Here is a 23,716-nt window from a genome sequence, read left to right as displayed (position 1 = left end):
AAGTTGCCCTTGTCTAACCCCATTTAACCAGGTTAACTGTGAGTGGTTAACATTCAGGCAGTAACAGATTTAATGGACAGCAGCACATCTTTCTTTGACATAGAAACTGATTAAACAACACATAGTCACTTTTGAATGAAGCTTAGTTGCCACCACCTCTATTATCTGACAAAGAAACTGTGTAAAACAAGACTAATTAACTTGAAAGAAAGCTTAGTTGCCACCACCTTTATTACTTGACAAAGAAACTGTGTAAAACAAGACCAATTAACTTGAAAGAAAGCTTAGTTGCCACCACCTCTATTATCTGACAAAGAAACCGTATAAAACAAGACCAATTAACTTGAAAGAAAGCTTAGTTGCCACCACCTTTATTACTTGACAAAGAAACTGTGTAAAACAAGACCAATTAACTTGAAATGAAGGTTAGTTGCCACCACCTTTATTACTTGACAAAGAAACTGTAAAACAAGACCAATTAACTTGAAAGAAAGCTTAGTTGCCACCACCTTTATTACTTGACAAAGAAACTGTAAAACAAGACCAATTAACTTGAAATGAAGGTTAGTTGCCACCACCTTTATTACTTGACAAAGAAACTGTGTAAAACAAGACCAATTAACTTGAAAGAAAGCTTAGTTGCCACCACCTTTATTATCTGACAAAGAAACTGTAAAACAAGACCAATTAACTTGAAAGAAAGCTTAGTTGCCACCACCTTTATCATTTGACAAAGAAACTGTGTAAAACAAGACCAATTAACTTGAAAGAAAGCTTAGTTGCCACCACCTTTATTACTTGACAAAGAAACTGTGTAAAACAAGACCAATTAACTTGAAAGAAAGCTTAGTTGCCACCACCTTTAGTACTTGACAAAGAAAATGAACAACAAGACCAATTAACTTGAAAGAAAGCTTAGTTGCCACCACCTTTATTATCTGACAAAGAAACTGTGTAAAACAAGACCAATTAACTTGAAAGAAAGCTTAGTTGCCACCACCTTTATTATCTGACAAAGAAACTGTGTAAAACAAGACCAATTAACTTGAAAGAAAGCTTAGTTGCCACCACCTTTAGTACTTGACAAAGAAACTGTGTAAAACAAGACCAATTAACTTGAAAGAAAGCTTAGTTGCCACCACCTTTAGTACTTGACAAAGAAACTGTGTAAAACAAGACCAATTAACTTGAAAGAAAGCTTAGTTGCCACCACCTTTATTATCTGACAAAGAAACTGTGTAAAACAAGACCAATTAACTTGAAAGAAAGCTTAGTTGCCACCACCTTTATTACTTGACAAAGAAACTGTGTAAAACAAGACCAATTAACTTGAAAGAAAGCTTAGTTGCCACCACCTTTATTACTTGACAAAGAAACTGTGTAAAACAAGACCAATTAACTTGAAAGAAAGCTTAGTTGCCACCACCTTTAGTACTTGACAAAGAAAATGAACAACAAGACCAATTAACTTGAAAGAAAGCTTAGTTGCCACCACCTTTATTATCTGACAAAGAAACTGTGTAAAACAAGACCAATTAACTTGAAAGAAAGCTTAGTTGCCACCACCTTTATTATCTGACAAAGAAACTGTGTAAAACAAGACCAATTAACTTGAAAGAAAGCTTAGTTGCCACCACCTTTAGTACTTGACAAAGAAACTGTGTAAAACAAGACCAATTAACTTGAAAGAAAGCTTAGTTGCCACCACCTTTATTACTTGACAAAGAAGCTGTGTAAAACAAGACCAATTAACTTGAAAGAAAGCTTAGTTGCCACCACCTTTATTACTTGACAAAGAAGCTGTGTAAAACAAGACCAATTAACTTGAAAGAAAGCTTAACTGCCACCACCTTTATTATCTGACAAAGAAACTGTGTAAAACAAGACCAATTAACTTGAAAGAAAGCTTAGTTGCCACCACCTTTATTATCTGACAAAGAAACTGTGTAAAACAAGACCAATTAACTTGAAAGAAAGCTTAGTTGCCACCACCTTTATTATCTGACAAAGAAGCTGTGTAAAACAAGACCAATTAACTTGAAAGAAAGCTTAGTTGCCACCACCTTTATTATCTGGCAAAGAAACTGTGTAAAACAAGACCAATTAACTTGAAAGAAAGCTTAGTTGCCACCACCTCTATTATCTGACAAAGAAGCTGTGTAAAACGAGACCAATTAACTTGAAAGAAAGCTTAGTTGCCACCACCTTTATTACTTGACAAAGAAGCTGTGTAAAACAAGACCAATTAACTTGAAAGAAAGCTTAACTGCCACCACCTTTATTATCTGACAAAGAAACTGTGTAAAACAAGACCAATTAACTTGAAAGAAAGCTTAGTTGCCACCACCTTTATTATCTGACAAAGAAACTGTGTAAAACAAGACCAATTAACTTGAAAGAAAGCTTAGTTGTCACCACCTTTATTATCTGACAAAGAAGCTGTGTAAAACAAGACCAATTAACTTGAAAGAAAGCTTAGTTGCCACCACCTTTATTATCTGGCAAAGAAACTGTGTAAAACAAGACCAATTAACTTGAAAGAAGGCTTAGTTGCCACCACCTCTATTATCTGACAAAGAAACTGTAAAACAAGACCAATTAACTTGAAAGAAAGCTTAGTTGCTGACACATTCATTGACTGTAGGACAACAACAAAAATCACTAAACTATCAGGGATTACAAATTTAATAAAAGTCAGCAAGCTGATTGGAAAACTGAATTAATGTCCTTTTGAAAATGTGAGATTGCCCTTGAGTAAAAGAGTAAGATGAAAAATGGCACATTTTAAGGAAATCATGGTATATTTACTGAAACATTTTCTCCTTTGTATCTCTGTTGGCACCTTAAAACCATATACCAATAATTCAAAGTTATCCAAAAATATATTTGTAAATATACATGTAGATAGATATATGTATATTGGGAAGAATTGACTGTAGATATAGTTGGAACAGCAATAGCTGATATGTAAATGTACATAGGTAGAAAAGATTTTGGAAATATCTAGATTTTTAAGAGAGAGAGAGACACCGTCGGAGAGAGAGCAACCCAAATTGTTTGTAATGATTTATTTATCCTCCTAACTCAAGGATATACTCACAATTCAATAATTTGTAAACACTTACTTTCACATAGTCACCTTTAAAGTGGTCACATGCATCAAAATATTTAAATATCTGACTTTTGATAAAATATTGAGGACACAATTCATTTGTCCATTAATTTTTTTGCTAAGCAGTATGTATTGAGTCTCTTGCGATTATCAAATAAACAAAACTGTATAAAAACTGCTAGTGGCTGCTACATTTTCCTAACAACAATCACGCTTTGATCAAAATCCTCCAGGTACTTAATCATTAACGATGAGTGCCTTTAATTTCCAAACTCATGCCTGTCCAAGAAATCTCACTAGTCTTATTTCTAGCCATTAACACATCCTCTCCATATAATCAAAGACATCCATCAAAACTATTTTTGACAAGCAATCGTTTAGAGTCGGCAATGTGATAAAATGCCAAAATACCTTTGGAGCAGCAGAAAGTAGGTGAAGACCTGATAGGTGCAAATATTATGAGTACAATGTAACTTTTAAGTTAAAATACAAATAGTTATTTCTTATTTGTCAAAACTTATTTTAAATAGTAAATATTTACATTATTGCTTCTGTGCGAGAAAATGTAAGACACGCCTAGATTTGAACTACAAGATGGAAATGACACACAGAGCAGAATAAAGAAACTGTAGCAAGGTATGCAGATGAAGAATGCAATACATATAAATGCTAAATAAAGGTGTTGATATATGTATTGTGGCAAGATCGCAGGGTATCACGCTTGCAGAACATAAAGCATTAGGAAATGAACATAAACCCCTGGTCAGTAACTTAGCTCAAACAGAGTTAATGTATTTTATGCTCAAGACCACCAATGTTAAATAAAATTAGTTTATTTTGTATTCCTCTCTTAATTTTTTGAACTTGCCAGCAAGTAAGTACCTTGCAGATTTGATCTTGCCCAAACCAAATTTAAGCTTGTCCCATAAGTCAGGCAAGTAGATTTGTAACTCCGCAAAACAATACATATTAGGGTTTGAAATTTACTTTGTTATTGTATTCATTTGATGGTTTAAGGGATAGACAAAACATGACAATTTTATATCCTGATAGTTGGGATATTCTATAACCAATGTCCAGGTGTCCTGAGTATGTTCCAGTCAAAACATGAAATAGCACTGATGTTTGCCAAATACAGGTGTTAAGGAAGCCTTATATATATATATATATATATATATATATATATATATATATATATATATCAGGATACAATGGACATCATATTTTCTACCTAGCAATTTTCCTGTATATCTGTCATGTAATCAGCAGTCACCCGTCTTCCACGGACAGTGGCCATGGAGAGCATGAATCCATGTTCACGTTGCGTTCCTTGTCAGTACTCAGCCAAGGCTCCATCCAAGGCTGTATAAACAAAGGATCCAACTTGCAAACCAAATTCAGCAATGATCCCCGGTTATGTGCCACTATCAAGAGCAGCCCCCAATGTGCCAATGTCCACTGACTTTCAAGCCACTGGACCGGCCCTTCAAGTTTTACAACTTAACATCGAGGGTCTCTCAGCAACCAAACAAACCATCATCAGTACTAAAACCCACCTTCATAATGTTGATGTAATCTGTCTGCAGGAGACTCACATAGCAGACCAGGTAAAAGGATGATACAGAATTGGAGGCCTTGATCTCATCAACACCAGACCCCAAATTCAGCTGTGCTATGTATGCACGATGCGACATTACTAATGCCTTTCCAGTTTCCTGTACCAGATTATGTGATGTGGTCCAGGTTGAAGGGTAGAAGATTGCTAATGTCTATGAACTGCCCAGTGCCCACTGGGACAACAATATGCTTCCAAATCTTGAACATCCAGCCATCTACCTATATTGGAAACTTCAAGAGTCATTGCCCTGAATGGGGCTACTCACACTCTGATGAAGATGGGGAACACTTGACAGAGTGTGTGATGAACAATGACCTTGTTTTGACCCATGACTCCAGACAACATGGGACTTTTCACTCTGCAAGATGGCAAATGGACTTCTCACGGATCTCTGCTGCATCAGCTCTATTGGTGACCATCCTCAGCCAGTCAGTCAAACTGTTCATGATGACTTCCCACACAGACAGCACAGACCAATACTTATCCATTTTGGACTTCATCTGCCAGCTATACACAGCTCTTCACAGTGGCACTGGAACTTCCACAAAGCATGATTGGACGAAGTACACTGACATACTACAGCATAGCATAGTCATTATACCATCTTGCTGCATCCCAATCAAGGAATCCTACCACTGCTTCCAACGAGCCATATGCAAGACAGCCACTCAGTCTGTCCTTCGTGGTCATCATCCAGTATATACACCCTGTTTGGATGAAGAATGTCAGGCTCTTCTCAAGGAACATCTGGAGACCCAGACATATCAGATCACCTGACTGATTCTCTGGACACTGCCAGGTGCATTCACTGAGAGGAAACTACAGGAAATGCTGGAGCTTGATTCAAAGACTTGGCACCACTCAGCAACCACCAGTTCAAGCTCACCCTATTGTCAAGTCCAAAGCCGTAGCTAGCAACTTAATACAAGCAGCAAAAGCAGCCCTGGAGAAACATCAAGTATGAGTTAAGTGGCAACAATACTGCCGTAGGAAGTCAGGTGAACTAGATCAAAATACTCCAGAGGCATTTACAACAACTGAACTTAAAATGGTGCTATACAGCATCAAATCAGGCAAATCAGCTCTTATGGCACTTGGTTAGGCTTGAATAAACAGTAACACAAGAAAGAATGAAAGCAACCAGCTTTAAAAAATATACAATAATTTATTTCCCTGGAAAAATTCTGTAAAATGAAAAAATTATGAACTTAGTTTTATAGAATAAAATCCAAAAATAATCCAAGTATAATCCAAGAATAAAATTTAGTATTCTAATAACACAATGTTCTATTGATTTCACATTCGAATCCCAACGAAGAATCCAAGATGGAAAATGATAATGTATGCTGCAATCTGTAGTGTTGAAGTCTACAGTTCCTTGTAGAAACAAAAATTATCACTCTGGTTTCCGATAGCTGAATAAATTTTTTATAAAAAACTGTCCTTGTTCCACAATATTACATGAGCACACTAATTTTCCAGGAAAATAACCGAATACTTTTGAATCCAAGTAATTTGAAATAACTTCAAACAGCACAACACACAGCTAACAGTTTAACAGCCCAGCTTCTACTGAGATTAATTTTCCAAAACATGGGTTATATGGTCTTTCTAAAATGTAAACAATGGTCACGTGATCATCTTCTGGAAGTTTATAGAAGAAAGTACTTGTTACAGATCACATTTACCCAGTGTGACGCTGACAAAATCCAATCATTTTTACTCTAAGAAATACAAATTTAAAAAATTGTTTATATCTTAAAGAAAAAGTCCCATCATGACCTTGGAAACAACCAATCATTTTAAAATAAAATAGTACTTGTTTATGAAGGTTGCTACAAATTCTGAAACAAGGCCAGGATTTAGATCAACACCTGATGTTTATAAACTAACAGTCAAGGTCCAACTATTTTCTAAAAATAGTATCATTTTTAGTGAATAAATTTACATCACAATATCATGTAATGAAAAATTATAAAATTAAAACTGACAAACAATTAAATTGAAATAAATGTATATTAAATCAGATATAATTATATCAAATATACATAACACAGCAGGATATGACAACATCCTGAAGCATCTTGGCCTGGAGGCAAAAGAATGGCTTGCTGCTTTTTACACCCAGGTTATTAGGGAAAAGTGCATGCCAACATTATGGCATCAGGCAAAGATTATTGTGATACCAAAACCTGGCAAAGATCCCAACAATGCAGCGAGCTATCAGCCAACCTCCCTGCTTTCAGTCTGTTTTAAGTTACTGGAGAACCTGATTCTCCAAAGAATTGGTCCTGACTTGAAGAATGTATAACTGTTGAGCAGGCAGGCTTCAGACATGGCTGTAGCACTTGTGATCAAGTCCTTGCCCTGACTACATTTGTTGAAAACAGGTTTCAGAGGAACCTTAAAACTGGAGTTGTTTTTCTTGATCTAACAGTGACATATGACACAGTCTGACATGTAGGACTACTGTTGAAAATTTCCAGAGTACTGCCATGCTGGATAGTTGAGACTATTGAACTGTTTCTTCGCAACAGCTGCTTCAGAGTGCACATCAGAGAGAACAGCAGCTTGTAGAGGCATCAGATTAATGGAATCCCACAAGGGACTGTTCAATATCTACATCAATGAATTACCTGTAACACAGTCATGCAAGTTCATGTATGCAGATGATGTTGCATTCAGGACCCAAAGCCACTCATTTGCTGAGCTTGAGGGGGTACTGAATAAGGACCTGGAGGATATGACGGACTTCTTCAAGAAATGGCATCTACAACCAAGTGCAACAAAGACAGTCTCCAGCATCTTCCACCTTAACATGAGCTTTGCATCCTCCTCAATGGGCAGCAAATAAAACATGACCCACCACCAACATACATTGGTGTGACTCTGGACAGATCACTGACATTCTACAACCACCTAAAGAAGACTGCAGGAAAACTTGACACTCAAAACAACTCCACAAACTGGCTGGCTCAACCTGGGGTGCTAGTGCTCAGACACTCAAGACATCAGCACTGGCCCTCTTTTATTCAACAGCTGAGTATTGAACTCCTGTCTGTGCTTGATCATCCCATACTAAGCTAATTGATGTCCAGCTCAAAACAACAATGCACATAATCTCTGGAACACTACGTCCTACTTCTTTACAATGGCTGCCAGTACTCAACAATATTCCTCCTCCACATCTTCATTGCCAGGAAGCAACTGCAAAAGTGTTGGCTAAGGTCTATGCCAGTGAGAAACTATCACTGTACATGGACATGATCTCACATCCTGCAGTCTACTTGACTTTGAGATGCCCAATCTGGTTAGGTCTGTTGCTGGAGGATATGACAGCTATTTCAGCATGAAACATTGAGTGGTCTTCAACAGTTGATGTAAACCACTCCCTCATAGCTGAGCCATCTGCCTGTCCTCCAGGCTTCAACCTTCCACGTCATCTATGGATGACAATGAATCACTTTCGGATAGGACAGGGTCGTTGTACAGTCAACATTGTCTGATGGTGTCAGACAACTAACTCTTCCTATTGCTGTGGAGCTCTTCATACCATGTCACACGTTGTGAACAACTATCCACTGACATAGTTCCCTGGTGGAGTACAGGCTCTGCATGTTGCTGATGATGACACTGTTAAATGGCCAAGCACTCACTGCACACAATAATAATAAGTGGCCATGTTCTTCTTATACAAGCAGTGGTTTCTCCCTTCCTTCTCTGCCAGCTACCATTCCTCTTAACCAAGCAGTGGTTTCATCTTGCCTTCTGCAGTCAATGGAGAATGTCAGCAAAGACCACTCCAAGTATGCAGATTAAACTTGTTTTGTTTGGTTTGGTATGGTTTACACTAGTGATAGCCTGTATGGTTTACACTAGTGATAGCCTGTCTGGTTTACACTAGTGATAGCCCATATGGTGGTTTACACTAGTGATAGCCTGTATGGTTTACACTAGTGATAGCCTGTATGGTTTACACTAGTGATAGCCTGTATGGTTTACACTAGTGATAGCTTGTATGGTTTACACTAGTGATAGCCCGTATGGTTTACACTAATGATAGCCCATATGGTTTACACTAGTGATAGCCTGTATGGTTTACACTAGTGATAGCCTGTCTGGTTTACACTAATGATAGCCCACATGGTTTACACTAGTGATAGCCTGTATGATTTACACTAGTGATAGCCTGTCTGGTTTACACTAATGATAGCCCATATGGTTTACACTAGTGATAGCCTGTATGGTTTACACTAGTGATAGCCTGTGTGGTTTACACTAGTGATAGCCTGTATGGTTTACACTAGTGATAGCTTGTATGGTTTACACTAGTGATAGCTTGTATGGTTTACACTAGTGATAGCCTGTCTGGTTTACACTAATGATAGCTTGTATGGTTAACACTAGTGATAGCTTGTATGGTTTACACTAGTGATAGCCTGTCTGGTTTACACTAATGATAGCTTGTATGGTTTACACTAGTGATAGCTTGTATGGTTTACACTAGTGATAGCTTGTATGGTTTACACTAGTGATAGCCTGTCTGGTTTACACTAGTGATAGCCCATATGGTTTACACTAGTGATAGCCTGTATGGTTTACACTAGTGATAGCCCATATGGTTTACACTAGTGATAGCCTGTATGGTTTACACTAGTGATAGCCTGTCTGGTTTAGGTGCTACTAACAATAACCACTTCTTTTTATTCCCTGATCTTTAAAATGACAAACAAAAGCTGACTGCACTTTGTTGTCAGTGAGTTTGAGCAACAGCCCAATCCATCAAATTGTTGAAATTATGAATACCCATTTGTATGCTTAATTATACTAATTGCCTAACAAAAAGTCAATCCTGTGTTTCACAACGATAGGTAAGCTGTCAGTTAGCAACTGAAATGGGAATGAAGATACACACAAAATAAAGATCTGTCATTTCTTTTTTAAGGCTTAGTTATAACTTAATATACATGATGAATTAAAGTAAATACACAGAATCCTTTTGTGGAAATTATTTGATTAAATTTTGTCATTTTTCTTTTTGCAAAATTGCTAAACTAAATTCATGTATCTTGGTAACATACTACTACTGCTAATAATAATAAATGTAAATGTGAAATAATAATAATGATAATACTACTAATAACCATTCTTATTCAGTTCACCATATATAAATTTGTCAAGACCCAAGTCTGAGAGCTGATAAATATTCATCATCCAGAATTTTCAGCCCATGTCCTACCAAGACAGTAAAGAAACCCAGATTGTTAGGCACTTTTATTAATGAATTTGAATAAAAGTTGCTTTAGTTTAAGTTCTTATCAACTTACATAGAAAAGAGATTATACTATTTTATTCATCTTTGAGATACATTGCCACAATTTTCACATTAAAGATATTAATTACATTAATTAGTAAAATGTTTCCAGAGATCTGGAAGAATTAAGTTTTATAACATTTTCTACCAAATACCATCTAGTTTAAGATTACAGTATATGCAGGTTATTTAAACATGGAAGGGCCATAGCAATTTTAAATTTTTGTGCAAATCTATAATATTTCAGTGTTTCCATATATATATATATATATATATATATATATATATATATATATATATATATATATATATATATATATATATATATATATTTTTAAACAATTCTATAAAATCTATTTAACATACATTTTGTAAACTGTTGCATTTTCAACAGATTGACAATTTCCAACACGTGTCATGTAGTATGTAATCACAACGTTGATTGTGTAGTTTTCTGCTGATGTCAAAAGTCCCCATGAAACCTGTATTGTTGTGTCATTTACTGGCCAAACTTTGAATAAGGAATCATCGAGCAAATGGGAGCCTGGTGAAAAGATGAACAAAATTTAAAATGTAAAAACTTTTTGCCAGCCACTAACATGATTGCAGCATTGTCTTAACTTCACCTATATATATAATATATGTTTTTTTCTGAGATTCAAGTTTGAATTTCCATTGAATAATACATGTACCATGTATACTCGCTTATAAGTCGAGTCAAATGGCAAAGAGTAAAGATCCCTAATCTGCTGTAGCATAACGCACTTGCAGATCAGGTTCTCTGTTGTTTGTTCTACTGATTGATCCTATAAAAACTGTGCAGACCCAAATCTGCTGGCACATTAAGCAATGGCAGATCTAGGTCTGTGAAGTCTGTAGTTGTGCAGTTGAACTCAACTTATAAGCAAGTATATACAATATGCAAAAGCTAGTAATCAGCAGTCTAGATTGGTGGTATTCTCTACATACAACCTTCTTTGGTGGAGAGGACACAGTAAAAAATAAAAAAGGAGTTGCCTCCCCTTATAATTATATTTGTCTGGTAAAATCAATCTACTTCTAAGCATCTACTGTATCAGAAATAAAATAACAGGTTTAAATCACAGATTTCTGTTACCAAAAAAAAACAAAGTTTAAATGCAAAATTGTTCTTTCGAGAAATAAAATAACAGGTTTAAATCTACGACTGATCTTCCTTGAAATGCATTTTAATGGACAACTATGATAAATAGTTTCTTTATTTTCCTCAAAAGCACCTGATGCCATAAAAAAAGAACCATTGTTTAGAAATATTTAACTTCCTTCTTAAAATGGCTGAAGATTTACAAGCCTTTTTTCCAGAACTACTTAGTTATTTAAGCAGATAATTTTATTTGTAATGAATTATATGCTGCTTTACATTGACTTTAGCCAAGTAGGATCAATAATGGAATATGGTGGCAAATGCTATATTTATTGCCACACCTATCTCCATGTGCCTGTTTTCTTTGACCAGTCTGACATAAGTGACATCAAAAATGCATTTAAATAGAAAATCAAAAATTCCTTCCTGCAATATGACTTAAACCAGTCTGACATAAGTGATGTCAAAAATACGTTTAAATAAAAAATCCAAAATTAGTTCTTGCAATATGACTTAAACCAGTCTGACATAAGTGACATCAAAAATCCAAACTTAGTTCTTGCAATATGACATAAACCTAGTATATAATTATTCCAAGATTTTCTAAGTATAAAATGAGAAACATATTCCAGAATCCCAAAGGATCTAGTTAATTTGCCCACTGCTCTCTGTATTTGTTTTAGAGTTAAGCCAGGCTTGTTTAAAATAATACACTACTCAATAACTTGCACCCTGATAACTTGTGAACCTGCTTAGAATGCAGGGTCAGGCATATATCCCATTTTTGAATCAGAAAATACCCCAAAATGTATCCCTATTTGTTCAACTTGAAGAAAATCATGATAAAAATTGGTAATGGAAACTTTGATATATCGCTCGTTTTGTCAATGAAAATGGTAGATAGGATCTGGAAATTTTAATCGACATTATGAAATATCAACTTTTATATGAAGTTATATAATCTGTTACATTTTCTTTCCAAATGATATTCTTAGTACACCGTAATTAACGATATTCAAGGAAATTTCAAACAATGAAAACGTCACTTACACCTAGTGGAGGCAGTACTTTAATAAATAAATACCAATTAAATAAATGTTATCAAGTGAAATTTGTGTTTTATTTCTATCTTTTAAGTGTAGTCATCATAAATGCTATGCCCGCAAGCGTTTCTCTGAGAACCTATAATAATTAGGTGTTGACCATGCTTTGATACCTGACTAGCAGAAGCATTTGTTGTATGGCTAAACAGAATTAAAAGCTGGCCTTTTTTTATTCTCATGTTAATTACGTCTTTTGAATCAAATAAAGGAGGTGGGAAAAAAAGTTAAAAATCATCCAAATCCTACATGCTTAAGACCGAGTGGCCTCAGTCATATGTTGGGATAACTCACTTCAGGTGATCAATCGAACACTGTTATAAATGTTATTATGTATGTTATCTGATTAAACTACCAAAAAAATAACGTACTCAATCAAAGCTGTGATCAAAGATAGAAAGGCAACCAAGCAAAATGAATACTTCTTAAAATAAAGAGGTTTGTTTCACAGATACGGACCATTGTGGGGAAAACGAGTTTCAGAGAATTTCTGTATTGGCACTTAGAGATGTCCTCAATGATGATAAGAAGTTTCACAGTTACTTCATGTCATCAATATTTTACTAACTGAACAATACAAAATTGAGTTTCGACGTAAATGTCTCATAAATAAATGTTGCATGTTTTTGAGAAAAAAAAGGAATCTTGTTTGGTAGTGTATCAACAGTTAGTCTTGCTCACTGCTTTGCAGACTTCCTGTTTCACACATATCTATCTCATACCACAATCCAGGGAACCAGGCTAATCAACAAAACAAAAGAGTGACATAATTATCAATTTTTTTTTATACACATAGAGGTTGTTGAAACCAACTGGAATAATGTAAAAGTCTTTCTGATGTTGGACATTTTGAAACAAAATCTAATTTATACAGAATAACAAACAACTTCATCAGAAAAAGCGCTTTCTTGACAATTATTCCTGATGCAATTATAAAACAAGGATTCAGTCATTAAACAGCCCAGTTCCCACCCCACCCCTAGTAGTTGCTATTTTCTGTATGTCATGCAGATTATTTTGGGGAGGTCCCTTGGCAACACGCACCCTCACTTATAGTGCAGTCTATGTTTTTGGACCCCATAATGCATAAGTTATCGAGGGAGAGGTGTACTTGGGTAGTCAAAGTTCTCTTCAAATTATCTTATCAATCACTTTATAGAAAATGTTAGTGTCACAAGTTTTATTTTTCTTTGACCAGAACACAGGAGTACAGAGTTAGTCTTGCCAAGGTGGACACCTTGACCAGAACATAGAAGTGCAGAGTTGGTTTTGAGAAAGTGGACACTTTGACCAGAGCACAGGTATAGAGAGGTACATATGAACAGTTTTCTTTTAATCATTCTGGCTAGTTCATACTCCAAAAGTGACATTATTTGCCAATCTCATACTCCAAAAGTAACGTTAATTGCCAATCTCATACTCCAAAAGTGACATTATTTGCCAATGCTTTTATCAGCAAATTAAAATTAGTATCTTCTATGTGTATGGTTACATTATCTTCTTTATCAGAAATTAAAGTATATCATTGATATAAATGACAAGCTCCTTGGGGACCGAGTGCATTATGAGCTTGGAGTCGGAATGGTGACCATTCATTATCATGATCTACGTTTCTGACTGGTAGATATTCACAAAATCAATTTTTGCAAAATAAAGTGGAATGATTAATATTATTAAAGACATTTTTTACATTATTAGAAAACACTAATCATAGATATTGCTTGCAAATGAAGGACTGAAATTTGGGATATAAAAGAAAACCATACAATATAATATAATTTTATGTACACATAGTGAAGGCTATGGATATTAAAACCATATATATATATATATATATATATCTTGAAATAGTGAAACTTGGCCACTGTTTTAACTCTTATCCTTAAAACTGACATTGATGCCAACAGTATATTTGTAAATGGTTGATACGAAATAAAAAATAGGGTTACCTACCTGGAGGTCTTAAAGTTGTTCCAAGCCCTGGTCCCTGGGTTGTAGTCACTGTCACAAAAAAATAAAATTATATATATATATATATATATATATATATATATATATATATATATATATATATATATATATATATATATATATATATATATATATATAACACACACACACCACAGATGCTGCAAATATAATGCCTCTCACTTTTTATCTTCAGTAATATAATTTTCTAATCAAGTTGTGAATAATTAGCCAAATCTCTTCACTCCAAGAAAATTAAGGTTATCTTCTTGACGACAATACAGATTTTATGGCAATAAAGGTCATCTTCTTGATAACTACATGTATATAGATCTTGTAAAAATGAAGGTTATTTTCTTGATGACCATATAGATCTTGTAAAAATGAAGGGTATCTTATTGATGACTACATAGATCTTGTAAAAATGATGGTTATCTTCTTGATGACTACATAGATCTTGTAAAAATGAAGGGTATCTTATTGATGACTAAACAGATCTTGTAAAAATGATGGTTATCTTATTGATGACTACATATATCTTGTAAAAATGAAGGGCATCTTATTGATGACTACATAGATCTTGTAAAAATGAAGGGTATCTTATTGATGACTATATAAATCTTGTAAAAATGAAGGGTATCTTATTGATGACTACATAGATCTTGTAAAAATGAAGGGTATCTTATTGATGACTACATAGATCTTGTAAAAATGAAGGTTATCTTGATGATTACATAGATCTTATAAAAATTAAGGTTATATTATTGATGACTAGATCTTGTAAAAATGAAGGTTATCTTCTTGATGACTACGTAGATCTTGTAAAAATGAAGATATCTTATTGATGACTACATAGATCTTGTAAAAATGAAGGGTATCTTCTTGATGACTACATAGATCTTGTAAAAATGATGGTTATCTTCTTGATGACTACATAGATCTTGTAAAAATGAAGGGTATCTTATTGATGACTACACAGATCTTGTAAAAATGAAGGGTATCTTATTGATGACTAAACAGATCTTGTAAAAATGATGGTTATCTTCTTGATTACTAAACAGATCTTGTAAAAATGAAGGGTATCTTCTTGATGACTACATAGATCTTGTAAAAATGAAGGTTATCTTATTGATGACTAAATAGATCTTGTAAAAATGAAGGGTATCTTCTTGATGACTACAAAGATCTTGTAAAAATGAAGGGTATCTTATTGATGACTACATAGATCTTGTAAAAATGAAGGTTATCTTCTTGATGACTATATAGATCTTGTAAAAAATGAAGGGTATCTTATTGATGACTATATAGATCTTGTAAAAATGAAGGTTATCTTATTGATGACTATATAGATCTTGTAAAAATGAAGGGTATCTTATTGGTGATTACATAGATCTTGTAAAAATGAAGGGTATCTTATTGATAACTACATAGATCTTGTAAAAATGAAGGGTATCTTATTGATGACTATATAGATCTTGTAAAAATGAAGGGTATCTTATTGGTGACTACATAGATCTTGTAAAAATGAAGTGTATGTTATTGATGACTACATAGATCTTGTAAAAATAAAGGGTATCTTATTGATGACTACATAGATCTTGTAAAAATGAAGGTTATCTTGATGACTATATAGATCTTATAAAAATGAAGGTTATATTATTGATGACTAGATCTTGTAAAAATGAAGGTTATCTTCTTGATGACTACATAGATCTTGTAAAAATGAAGATATCTTATTGATGACTACATAGATCTTGTAAAAATGAAGGGTATCTTCTTGATGACTACATAGATCTTGTAAAAATGATGGTTATCTTCTTGATGACTACATAGATCTTGTAAAAATGAAGGGTATCTTATTGATGACTACATAGATCTTGTAAAAGTGAAGGGTATCTTATTGATGACTAAACAGATCTTGTAAAAATGAAGCATATCTTCTTGATGACTAAACAGATCTTGTAAAAATGAAGGGTATCTTCTTGATGACTACATAGATCTTGTAAAAATGAAGGTTATCTTATTGATGACTAAATAGATCTTGTAAAAATGAAGAGTATCTTCTTGATGACTACATAGATCTTGTAAAAATGAAGGGTATCTTATTGATGACTACATAGATCTTGTAAAAATGAAGGTTATCTTCTTGATGACTACATAGATCTTGTAAAAATGAAGGTTATATTATTGATGACTACATAGATCTTGTAAAAATGAAGGTTATCTTCTTGATGACTATATAGATCTTGTAAAAATAAAGGGTATCTTATTGATGACTACATAGATCTTGTAAAAATGAAGGGTATCTTATTGATGACTACATAGATCTTGTAAAAATGAAGGTTACATTATTGATGACTACATAGATCTTGTAAAATTGAAAGCTATCTTATTGATAACTACATAGATCTTGTAAAAATGAAGGTTATATTATTGATGACTACATACATCTTGTAAAAATGAAGGTTATTTTATTGATGACTACATAGATCTTGTAAAAGTGATGGTTATCTTTTTGACGACTACATAGATCTTGTAAAAGGTTTGTACTGAATACTAATTTACTGTCAGATCATGTTTAACATTAGCTGGTGCTCAATCATCCGCATCTAAATACTGATCATAGTTAATGACACAATAATATCAATTACACAATAAAATAATTTGTTTTATTTCCTTTGTCTTTTCGATTTTGTGGTTAAAAAGCATTTTGGCACATTACTGGCCATATCATGCCAAGTTAATGGGATGTAATTGCCAGTTTTATGGACAGTGGCAATCAAACTGGACTGACTGGGATGAGTATCAAACCCAAGACCATCAGTCTGCAAATCTAACACACTGCCAACTTAGGCACTATGGCTCCCAATAATAAAATAATAACAATTCTAAAGATGATAATAGACTTAGAACAAAAATAGATAAATAATGATAATAATAATAATAATAATAATAATAATAATAAAATGATTACAATGTTTGCAGTGATTCTCATAATTATTATCTTAACAATATTAATTACATTTCAAGGTAAGAACAATGATACACATACACAATGAATAATAATAATAATAATAATAATAATAATAATAATAATAATGATAAGAAACAAACAATTAGAACAAAAATTGATTAATGAGATCTGCAACAAGAACAACAACAATATTAAAATAATAACAGTATACAATACCATTTTTAAGACACGGGATAAAGTACAAATCTAAAAAAGGAGTTGGAAGAAGGGTATAAATTCTGATAATGAAATGTATCTCTGCTTTATACCCATTTTGTTAAGTCAGTATTTGGACCCTTCTGATACATGTTACCTTGATGTATCTCTGCTTTATACCCATTTTGTTAAGTCAATATTTGGACCCTTCTGATACATGTTACCTTGATGTATCTATGCTTTATACCCATTTTGTTAAGTCAGTATTTGGACCCTTCTGATACATGTCACCTTGATGTATCTGTGCTTTATACCCATTTTGTTAAGTCAGTATTTGGACCCTTTTGATACATGTCACCTTGATGTATCTGTGCTTTATACCCATTTTGTTAAGTCAGTATTTGGACCCTTCTGATACATGTCACCTTGATGTATCTGTGCTTTATACCCATTTTGTTAAGTCAGTATTTGGACCCTTCTGATAAATGTCACCTTGATGTATCTGTGCTTTATACCCATTTTGTTAAGTCAGTATTTGGACCCTTTTGATACATGTCACCTTGATGTATCTGTGCTTTATACCCATTTTGTTAAGTCAGTATTTGGACCCTTCTGATACATGTTACCTTGTCCCAAATCAGTTTCACATCAATGGAAATAAATTTATGAAATTCAGTTCAAATTCTTTCTATTGGCATCAACATCAGTGACAGGCAATGTAGCTAAGTGACTATCTGAAGTGTTTATAGGCAATGTAATACTTTTCTTGATATTTAATTACCAAAATAGGAACTCAATTTTATTCTTCCCACCAGATGACCATAATTTAATGAGTCTGAAATGGGGAGAGATCATATTGTTTCTACAGAATGAGCATTATCTATTGAGTCTGAAATGGGGAGAGGTCATATTATTCTTTCTACAGAATGATCATTATCTATTGAGTCTGAAATGGGGAGAGGTCATTATTCTTTCTACTGAATGATCATTATCTATTGAGTCTGAAATGGGGAGAGGTCATATTATTCTTTCTACAGAATGATCATTATCTATCAAGTCTGAAATGGGGAGAGGTCATTATTCTTTCTACTGAATGATCATTATCTATTGAGTCTGAAATGGGGAGAGGTCATATTATTCTTTCTGCAGAATGATCATTATCCATTGTCACGGAATGGTGTAAATGTTGTTAATTAAATACATGTGCTCGGGTTTCGTTTCTTTTCTCTGTACAACGATACCTGAGGGTGATTATAATATGGTCTGTGTATTTCGAAATCGTGAGTACGATTCATCCTGTGCCACACGTGTAAGGTGCCTTTGATAAAGAATAACGAAAATTCTAAAGGTATAAATACGTTACTACATGTAAAGGACCTTTACAATACTAATGGTTTTGTCAGCAAGCGGCCTGCTAAAAGGATTCGCACAACTCCAGCTGTAGGGGTAGGTAATGTTTTGGGTTTTAAGTGATAACTAGTGTATTACCATATTTGCCTTTGCATGTTTGTTATAGTTTTCTTTACATACCATAATGCGTGCATTTTTTATTCTTGTTGCGATGTAGATTTGTATTGGTAATGTAAAGCTACATTTTTTAAAAGAATTGTTTACTATTGTCTTATCAAGCAGGGTTAGGTTTACTACTGAACCTCTGTTTTGTAATTGCCATAATAATATAATCTTTTTAACTTACCATGTATAACGTCCTTACGTTATGTCTGTTTAGTACACTGTATCGGGTATATTTTCAGCTGAGTGAGTGTTTTGATGGTAGGAATATCCGGGGTGTCCGGTGTTGTCAGAGTGTAGAAACGTCCGTGTGTCCGGAGCGTTAAGGTGCCGGAGCGTCTAATGTCTAGCGTCCAGAATGTCCAGAGGGACTAATGGTGACCCAGCTGTAGAGCCGTCAAAGGACCAGGGGGTCCAGAGGGTCTAATATTTCAAATGTCCGGAGGGTCTAATGTTTCAAGTGATCATAGTATTCCGAGGGTCCGGAGTCTATATTGGTTGTGAAATTGATTCGGAGGAGCTGTGGAGCGGATATGGTGCACGGGTGACGGAGTGCATCTCCACACATGTATTTTTAGCTGTATGCTAATTTTGGGTTAGTAAGACCCAGTGTATTATTCAGGACTGGAAGGATAGATTGTATATCCGTTCTTGTTTAGTGACATAATTTCGCTACCTGAGCGAATACATTTTTTACTATGTGTAAAGACTTACATCGTTTACTATTTGAGTGAACTATATTCATCTTTCCATTATTGAATCATTTGTGAAATCATTTATCCTGTGTTTTAGGGTTACTGAACTAAATTTATTTGTATATTTTTTCCATCTTTGAAACTGTGCGTTTTTTGTTAAATAGATCCAATATTTGGATTATAAATACGCACACATCTTCATAATCCACTACTCATATAAATCGCCACATTAAACCATATATCTGTGTCGTCAAAACGTGTTCTGTTGTTAATCCGAAATATCCCACCCGGTTATCTTGTTACATCCATCAAGTCTGGAATAGGGAGAGGTCATTATTCTTTCTACTGAATGATCATTATCTATCAAGTCTGAAATGGGGAGAGGTCATTATTATTTCTACTGAATGATCATTATCTATTGAGTCTGAAATGGGGAGAGGTCATTATTCTTTCTACAGAATGATCATTATCTATTGAGTCTGAAATGGGGAGAAGTCATGTTATTCTTTCTGCAGAATGATCATTATCTATCAAGTCTGAGATGGGGAGAGGTCATTATTCTTTCTACTGAATGATCATTATCTATTGAGTCTGAAATGGGGAGAGATCATATTATTCTTTCTACAGAATGATCATTATCTATCAAGTCTGAAATGGGGAGAGGTCATATTTTTATTTCTACAGAATGATCATTATCTATCAAGTCTGGAATGCGGAGAGGTCATTATTCTTTCTACAGAATGATCATTATCTATTGAGTCTGAAATGGGGAGAGATCATATTCTTTCTACAGAATGATCATTATCTATCAAGTCTGGAATGGGGAGAGGTCATATTATTCTTTCTGCTGAATGATCATTATCTATCAAGTCTGGAATGGGAAGAGGTCATTATTCTTTCTACAGAATGATCACTATCTATCAAGTCTGGAACGGGGAGAGGTCATGTTATTCTTTCTGCAGCATAAGCATTATCTATTGAGTCTGAAATGGGGAGAGGTCATATTCTTTCTACAGGATGATCACTATCTATCAAGTCTGAAATGGGGAGAGGTCATATTATTCTTTCTGCAGCATAAGCATTATCTATTGAGTCTGAAATGGGGAGAGGTCATATTCTTTCTACAGGATGATCACTATCTATCAAGTCTGGAATGGGAAGAGGTCGTATTCTTTCTATGAAATGATCATTATCTATTGAGTCTGGAATGGGAAGAGGTCATTATTCTTTCTACTGAATGATCATTATCTATTGAGTCTGAAATGGGGATATGCCATATTATTCTTTCTACACAATGATCATTATCTATCAAGTCTGAAACGGGGAGAGGTCATATTATTCTTTCTGCAGCATGAGCATTATCTATCAAGTCTGGAATGGGGAGAGGTTATATTCTTTCTACAGAATGATCATTATCTATCAAGTTTAAAATGGGAAGAGGTCATATTATTATTTCTACAGAATGATCATTATCTATCAAGTCTGGAATGCGGAGAGGTCATTATTCTTTCTACAGAATGATCATTATCTATTGAGTCTGAAATGGGGATATGCCATATTATTCTTTCTACACAATGATCATTATCTATCAAGTCTGAAACGGGCAGAGGTCATATTATTCTTTCTGCAGCATGAGCATTATCTATCAAGTCTGGAATGGGGAGAGATTATATTCTTTCTACAGAATGATCATTATCTATTGAGTCTGGAATGGGAAGAGGTCATTTTTCTTTCTATGGAATGATCATTATCTACTGAGTCTAAAATGGGGAGAGGTCCTATTATTCTTTCTACAGAATGATCATTATCTATCGAGTCTGGAATGGGGAGAGGTCATTATTCTTTCTACTGAATGGTCATTATCTATTGAGTCTGAAATGGGGAGAGGTCATTATTCTTTCTACTGAATGATCATTAATTATTGAGTCTGAAATGGGGAGAGGTCATATTATTCTTTCTACAGAATGATCATTATCTATCAAGTCTGAAATGGGGAGAGGTCATATTATTATTTCTACAGAATGATCATTATCTATCAAGTCTGGAATGCGGAGAGGTCATTATTCTTTCTACAGAATGATCATTATCTATTGAGTCTGAAATGGGGAGAGGTCATATTCTTTCTACAGAATGATCATTATCTATCAAGTCTGGAATGGGGAGAGGTCATATTATTCTTTCTGCAGAATGATCATTATCTATCAAGTCTGGAATGGGAAGAGGTCATTATTCTTTCTACAGAATGATCACTATCTATCAAGTCTGAAACGGGGAGAGGTCATATTATTCTTTCTGCAGCATAAGCATTATCTATTGAGTCTGAAATGGGGAGAGGTCATATTCTTTCTACAGGATGATCACTATCTATCAAGTCTGGAATGGGGAGAGGTCATATTCTTTCTATGAAATGATCATTATCTATTGAGTCTGGAATGGGGAGAGGTCATATTATTTCTATGAAATGATCATTATCTATTCAGCCTGGAATGGGGAGAGGTCATTATTCTTTCTACTAAATGTTCATTATCTATTGAGTCTGAAATGGGGAGAGGTCATATTATTCTTTCTACAGAATGATCATTATCTATCAAGTCTGGAATGGGGAGAGGTCATATTATTCTTTCTACACAATGATCATTATCTATCAAGTCTGGAATGGGAAGAGGTCATTATTCTTTCTACAGAATGATCACTATCTATTGAGTCTGAAATGGGGAGAGGTCATATTATTCTTTCTGCAGAATGATCATTATCCATCAAGTCTGAAATGGGGAGAGGTCATATTATTCTGTCTGCAGCATAAGCATTATCTATTGAGTCTGAAATGGGGAGAGGTCATATTCTTTCTACAGGATGATCACTATCTATCAAGTCTGGAATGGGAAGAGGTCGTATTCTTTCTATGAAATGATCATTATCTATTGAGTCTGGAATGGGAAGAGGTCATTATTCTTTCTACTGAATGATCATTATCTATTGAGTCTGAAATGGGGATATGCCATATTATTCTTTCTACACAATGATCATTATCTATCAAGTCTGAAACGGGGAGAGGTCATATTATTCTTTCTGCAGCATGAGCATTATCTATCAAGTCTGGAATGGGGAGAGGTTATATTCTTTCTACAGAATGATCATTATCTATCAAGTTTAAAATGGGAAGAGGTCATATTATTATTTCTACAGAATGATCATTATCTATCAAGTCTGGAATGCGGAGAGGTCATTATTCTTTCTACAGAACGATCATTATCTATTGAGTCTGAAATGGGGATATGCCATATTATTCTTTCTACACAATGATCATTATCTATCAAGTCTGAAACGGGCAGAGGTCATATTATTCTTTCTGCAGCATGAGCATTATCTATCAAGTCTGGAATGGGGAGAGATTATATTCTTTCTACAGAATGATCATTATCTATTGAGTCTGGAATGGGAAGAGGTCATTTTTCTTTCTATGGAATGATCATTATCTACTGAGTCTAAAATGGGGAGAGGTCATTATTCTTTCTATAGAATGATCATTATCTACTGAGTCTGAAATGGGGAGAGGTCCTATTATTCTTTCTACAGAATGATCATTATCTATCGAGTCTGGAATGGGGAGAGGTCATTATTCTTTCTACTGAATGATCATTAATTATTGAGTCTGAAATGGGGAGAGGTCATATTATTCTTTCTACAGAATGATCATTATCTATCAAGTCTGAAATGGGGAGAGGTCATATTATTATTTCTACAGAATGATCATTATCTATCAAGTCTGGAATGCGGAGAGGTCATTATTCTTTCTACAGAATGATCATTATCTATTGAGTCTGAAATGGGGAGAGGTCATATTCTTTCTACAGAATGATCATTATCTATCAAGTCTGGAATGGGGAGAGGTCATATTATTCTTTCTGCAGAATGATCATTATCTATCAAGTCTGGAATGGGAAGAGGTCATTATTCTTTCTACAGAATGATCACTATCTATCAAGTCTGAAACGGTGAGAGGTCATATTATTCTTTCTGCAGCATAAGCATTATCTATTGAGTCTGAAATGGGGAGAGGTCATATTCTTTCTACAGGATGATCACTATCTATCAAGTCTGGAAT

The 23,716-nt window shown here is 34.3% G+C and overlaps 1 protein-coding gene across 2 annotated transcripts in view; it reads right to left on the bottom strand.

The window, feature by feature from the left end:
* Nucleotides 1-23,716, bottom strand: part of LOC149779155 (receptor-type tyrosine-protein phosphatase kappa-like) — a 108,981-nt gene that overhangs the window by 15,536 nt on the left and 69,729 nt on the right. For both annotated transcript variants that reach the window (XM_089939718.1, XM_089939719.1), the window contains 2 exons: nt 14,221-14,268; nt 10,411-10,588 (listed from right to left, as the gene is read on the bottom strand). In XM_089939718.1, coding sequence (XP_089795844.1) covers nt 10,411-10,588; nt 14,221-14,268 — 226 coding nt within the window. The remainder of the gene's footprint in view (nt 1-10,410; nt 10,589-14,220; nt 14,269-23,716) is intronic.

This window comes from Sinohyriopsis cumingii, chromosome 17 (genome assembly GCF_028554795.1).
Source record: "Sinohyriopsis cumingii isolate HCF-2022 chromosome 17, ASM2855479v2, whole genome shotgun sequence".
Taxonomy (NCBI): domain Eukaryota; kingdom Metazoa; phylum Mollusca; class Bivalvia; order Unionida; family Unionidae; genus Sinohyriopsis; species Sinohyriopsis cumingii.
Note: the sequence above shows the minus strand (reverse complement) of the source record. Positions and strands in the feature narration are given on the sequence as shown.